Source organism: Myotis brandtii, unplaced genomic scaffold (genome assembly GCF_000412655.1).
Source record: "Myotis brandtii unplaced genomic scaffold, ASM41265v1 scaffold3636, whole genome shotgun sequence".
Taxonomy (NCBI): domain Eukaryota; kingdom Metazoa; phylum Chordata; class Mammalia; order Chiroptera; family Vespertilionidae; genus Myotis; species Myotis brandtii.
The window spans coordinates 1,185-7,272 of NW_005363966.1; the positions used below are offsets into that span (position 1 = coordinate 1,185).

Here is a 6,088-nt window from a genome sequence, read left to right on the forward strand (position 1 = left end):
GGCAGTGTCTGGTGGATATTTGCGTCTTAACTAATGCCAGCTTTCATTGGCGTCTTCTGTGCTAATCTTTCCCATCCTGAATTGAGGATATTAAAAGCCCAAGTGCAGTTTCGATTCCAAAATGGACTCGAAAGTATTCTTAGACTGAATGTTCAAACTGTTTCCTTTCTTTCTAATGTTAATATTATATCTTTAATTTTTTAAATAGATATGTGAAAGAGGCCAAAGAAGCAACTAAGAATGGAGATCTGGAGGAAGCATTTAAACTTTTCAATTTAGCAAAGGACATTTTTCCCAATGAAAAGGTGATGAGCAGAATCCAAAAACTACAGGAAGCCTTGGAGGAGTTGGCAGATGGAGATGATGAATTCACAGATGTGTGCAACTCTGGCCTGCTGCTGTATCGAGAACTGCACAACCAACTATTTGAGCACCAGAAGGAAGGTGTAGCTTTCCTATATAGCCTATATAGGGATGGAAGAAAAGGCGGTATCTTGGCAGATGATATGGGATTAGGGAAGACTGTTCAAATCATTGCTTTCCTTTCTGGTATGTTTGATGCTTCACTTGTCAATCATGTGCTGCTGATCATGCCAACAAGTCTTATTAGCACATGGGTAAAAGAATTTGTCAAGTGGACTCCAGGAATGAGAGTCAAAACCTTTCATGGTCCTAGTAAGGATGAACGTGCCAGAAACCTCAGTCGGATTCAGCAAAGGAATGGTGTAATTATCACTACATACCAAATGTTAATCAATAATTGGCAGCAACTTTCAACCTTGAATGGCCAAGAGTTTGTGTGGGACTATGTCATACTTGATGAAGCACATAAAATAAAATCTTCATCTACTAAGTCAGCAATATGTGCTCGTGCTGTCCCTGCCAGTAATCGCATTCTCCTCACAGGAACCCCAATCCAGAATAATTTGCAAGAACTGTGGTCCCTGTTTGATTTTGCTTGTCAAGGGTCCCTGCTAGGAACATTAAAAACTTTTAAAATAGAGTATGAAAATCCTATTACTAGAGCAAGAGAGAAGGATGCTACTGCAGGGGAAAAAGCCTTGGGACTGAAAATATCTGAAAACCTAATGGCAATCATAAAACCCTATTTTCTCAGGAGGACTAAAGAAGAGGTACAGAAGAAAAAGTCAAGCAACTCAGAGGTCAGACTTAGTGAAAAGAATCTAGATGTTAATGCCAGTTATGAAATGCCTTCCCTTTCCAGGAAAAATGATTTAATTATTTGGATACGCCTTGTACCTTTACAAGAAGAAATATACAGGAAATTCGTGTCTCTAGATCATATCAAGGAGTTGTTAATGGAGACACGCTCACCTTTGGCTGAGCTAGGTGTCTTAAAGAAGCTGTGTGATCATCCTAGGCTGCTCTCTGCAAGGGCTTGTCATTTGCTGAATCTAGGGGCTGTCAGATTTTCTGCTCAAGATGAAAATGAAGGGGAAGATTCCTCAGATGTGGACCATATTCATATTGACCAAATAACTGATGATACACTGATGAAAGAATCTGGAAAAATGATATTTCTAATGGACCTCCTTAACAGACTGCGAGATGAGGGGCATCAGACTCTGGTGTTTTCCCAGTCAAGACAAATTCTAAACATCATTGAACGCCTTCTAAAGAATAGACACTTTAAGATACTGCGAATTGATGGAACAATTACTCATCTTGTGGAACGAGAAAAAAGAATTAACTTATTCCAGCAGAATAAAGATTACTCTGTCTTTCTGCTTACCACTCAAGTAGGTGGTGTTGGCTTAACATTAACTGCAGCAACCAGAGTGGTCATTTATGACCCTAGCTGGAATCCTGCAACTGATGCTCAAGCTGTGGATAGAGTTCACAGAATTGGACAAAAAGAAAATGTTGTGGTTTATAGGTTAATCACTTGTGGAACTGTAGAGGAAAAAATATACAGAAGACAGGTTTTCAAGGAGTCATTAGTAAGACAAACTACTGGTGATAAGAAGAACCCTTTCCGATATTTTAGTAAACAGGAATTAAGAGAGCTCTTCACAATCGAAGATTTTCAGAACTCTGTAACCCAGTTGCAGCTTCAGTCTTTGCATGCTGCTCAGAGGAGATCTGATAAGAAACTAGATGAACATATTACCTACCTGCACACTTTGGGGATAGCTGGAATCTCAGACCATGATTTGATGTACACACATGATCTATCTGTTAAAGAAGAGCTTGATGTGATAGAAGAATCTCACTATATTCAACAAAGGGTTCAGAAAGCTCAATTCCTTGTTGAATCTGAGTCTCAAAATACAGAGCTCTTAATGGAAAGACAAAGAAGTAGAAATGAGGGGATCTGGCTGAGAGAACCTGTATTTCCTTCTCAAACAAAGGAGAAATGCCCTCAAGTGAATAAACCACAGCCTCAGCCCTCATCTTTTCTAACTACTCATTATACCCAGGAAGAAGAAATCAGTTCCCAAATGGCAAGTGTAATCATTGATGATCTGCCTGAAGAGAGTGAGAAATACTGTCTTTCCAGTGTAAAGACGAATGTTACCATTGTACAAGATGGTAGGCACCCACATGAAAGCACATTTGATGCTGACTTTATAGCTATGTTACCCAAGGGGTGTGGAAGTGTAGAAGAAATTTGTACTGACTCTTTATTGGGAATGGCTCTACAAAAAGAGGCACCACAAGAGGGGACTACACAGGAGGCACTGCAAGAGAACCCTCTGCAAAGTTTTAATTATTTACTTAGCAAATCTGTCAGAGCTGATCCTGGGCCAAATATAGATGAACTAAAGGATGATGAGATTTTACACCAGTGTAATCCCTGGCCCACTAATCCTATAACAGATGAAAATAAAAATACAGAATCAGATGCATCTGTTATTAAAATAGCTGATGATGTCTTGTCAGCATCCCACAGTGCACTGATGGATGCTCACGCAAATGAGGCCACGTTAGAAGAGGAACCTTTAGAATCTTCACCACAGTATGTGTGTGATTTCAATCTTTTCTTGGAAGACTCTGCAGACAATGGACAAAATCCTTCCAGTCAGTCTTTCGAGCATGTTGAGAAAGAAAATAGCTTGTGTGGCTCTGCAACTAATTCTGGAGCAGAGTTTGTGCATAGCAAAGCAGGTCTCAGTATGGATCTTTCTGAGAAAGATGATGAGTCAGAAGTAGTAGTTAATTTGAGAGTCAGATGTAAAACTAGAAGGATCGTTTCAGATGGTGAAGATGAACATGATACTGTTAAAGATACTTCAAGCACAAATCCATTCAGCACATCTCCCTTTCAGTTCTTATCTGTAAAACAGTTTGATGCTTCAACTCCCAAAAATGACATCAGCCCACCTGGAAGGTTCTTTTCACCTAAAATACCTGATAGTATAAATAAGTCTGTAAACTCTAGAAGATCCTTGGCTTCTAGGAGGTCTCTTATTAATGTGGTTTTAGACCATGTGGAGGATATGGAGGAAAGACTTGAATACAGCAGTGAAGCAAAGGTAGCTGAAGATTCTCTGGAGGAAAGAGCCAAGGAAAGCAGTGGCGAAGCCTCAGAGGGTACAGAAGAGGAACCTTTCAGAGAAACATTGTCTTCAGAAAGTAAGTCCAGTTGGTTAAGTACACCTAAGTCTGGTGCTGTAGCTCAGGAGACCTCTCCTGGTGACCCTGGGCCTTTGTCTAGTGGACAGTTGGTTGATTCTCCTCAAGATAAGGCAGTGGAGGCTGTGAATGACTATGAGACTCTTGTAATGCGTGGAAAAGAATTGAAAGAATGTGGGAAAATACAGGAGGCCTTAAACTGTTTAGTTAAAGCACTTGACATAAAAAGTGCAGATCCTGAAGTCATGCTCATGACTTTAAGTTTATATAAGCAACTTAATACAACTTGAGAATATAACCTGTTTATTGTATTTTAAAGCAAAACTAAATATGAGATAATATGTTATGATTGGGTTCTTTGGAATTATGGAGCATTCAGGCTTCAGGTGAGAAAGATCTCAAAAGGCAAGTTTTTGTTTCTAGCTTTTTTTATAAATTCTGCCTTTACCCCCTTCTCCTGCCCTCCCAATACATATATTCTGGTATTCTTTTAGGCATACTCTATAAACTTCATAGAACTATATTATTTCTAGAAATATTTTTGTGAAATTATTCTGGCCATTTTAAATTTTATTCTGAAAATGATCACTTTTGTGTATCACAATACAGATAAGATTATTAAAGTTACTTTTCTCAAGTGTTTTCCATTCACTTTCTTTCCCTGCTATGATTCTGGCAAATGCATATACAAACTCCTTAGTTTAGGCAGGAGGTTGTCATTCGTATTCCAAACCTAAGATCTGCTATTTTATGCTCTCAGCTTACTATAGTAGGCTTCTTTATCACTGGTACCCTACCGTAGAGTCACTTTGCCAACCACTTATCATTCTTCCCTCACCACCAGCTGTGTTCTGACATATACTAGTACTGAAAAGAAGTTTGGTTCCTTCTCAGGAACAAATGCAGTGTAGCATACTCTGCACTTGGTCACTGGGGCAGGAAAACTCAAATTTATCAAGTACCTACTGTATATTGGGTACTTTTCATAGGTTTCTTGTTTAATCTCTACCATAATCTTTGAGGTCAAGGGTGGCATTTCCATTTTTTAATTGAGGAAACTTAAGATGCTGCGAGGTTGTGACCTGCCCAAGATCACATAGTAAGGGGTGAAATGGATTTTTAACTGTGTGTTACCTAGTGAAAAGCCATATAATATACTGTATATCATAGTCACACTTCTGACACCAAATGTTTAGGAATTTTCACACCAAGCAGTTCTCCAATTCTCTGCAGACACCAATTGGGTGTCCTACCATTCAATTTAATTCTGACACTACTTGGAATTAGGATCAGACTCTACAGGTTTAAGGGCACATTCCCATAAAACTGCCCTCACTTCAGATGCCAGTTGCTAGTTTTGGGTCTTCATGTTATTCACATTTCTGTTCAACTTGGCTAAAAACTGAGGGTTTCCATGACTGCTCCTTTAGGTTCAATAATTTGCTAGAAGAGCTCACAGAACTCGGGAAAACAGTTTACTTATTATTACTTGTTTTTATAAAGAATACAACTCCAGAAGAGATGTATGGGGCAAGGTATGGGGGTTGGAAAGGGTAAGTGAAGTGTCCATGCCCTCTGGGCACTGCCACACTCCCAGCACTTTGATGTGTTCACCAATCCTAAGCTTTAGGGTTTTTTATGGAAGCTTCATTACATAGGCATGATTATGTAAATGATTGGCCATTGGTGAGTAACTCAATCTTTAGCTCCTCTCCCCATCCCAGAGGCCAGGAGAAGGGGCTACAACTTCCAAACCTCTAATTTTGTTTTGGTCTTTTTAGTAACCAGTCCATATCTGAAGCTATTTAGGGCCCCCCCAGCCACTAGTCATCTCATTAGCATACCAAAGACAACCCCGATTCAAACGGTTTAGGAGCTGTGTGCCAGGCAGGAACCAGGGACAAAGACCACTTATTTTTAAAAAAATACGTTTATTGATTTCGGAGAGGAAGGGAGAAAGAGATAGAAACATAAATGATGAGAGAGAATCATTGATTGGCTGCCTCCTGCACGTCCCCTACTGAGGATTGAGCCTGCAACCCGGGCATGTGCCCTGACCTGGAATTGAATCGTGATCTCCTCGTTCTTAGGTTGGCACTCAACCAGTGAGCCACACCGGCTGGGTGACCACTTATTTTTTATGTCACATACACACATATATAAAAGTTACTTATAAATTGTATGTATACAGCAAGTAGGGCACTCAGGGGTTGTACAAAAGAAAATATAAGAAGAAGGGTGGGGCAGGGGTATTAGCAAAAGGGAAAAAAATGGATTTTTAGATCAGGACATCATCATTTTGGGGAGAAGGGGAAGGAAAAGGGTTTTATTATAGACTAGAGGCCCGGTTCATGAAATTTGTGCACTGGGGGGGGGGGGTCCCTCAGCCCAGCCTGCACCCTCTCCTCGGGCCTAAACCGGCAGTCTAACATCCCTCTCACAATCCGGGACTGCTGAAGTGTGAGAGATGAAAGGAAATTAGTAAAATGTA

General features: G+C 40.0%; 1 protein-coding gene across 1 annotated transcript; it reads left to right on the top strand.

Moving 5' to 3' along the window:
* Nucleotides 1-208: 208 nt before the first annotated feature.
* Nucleotides 209-4,234, top strand: ERCC6L (excision repair cross-complementation group 6-like; the record flags this gene model as incomplete). The annotated part of the gene is made up of 2 exons (XM_014544452.1): nucleotides 209-2,644; nucleotides 2,801-4,234. Coding segments are annotated over 2 exons (3,523 nt in total), but the record flags the coding sequence as incomplete, so codon positions are not given.
* Nucleotides 4,235-6,088: the final 1,854 nt, after the last annotated feature.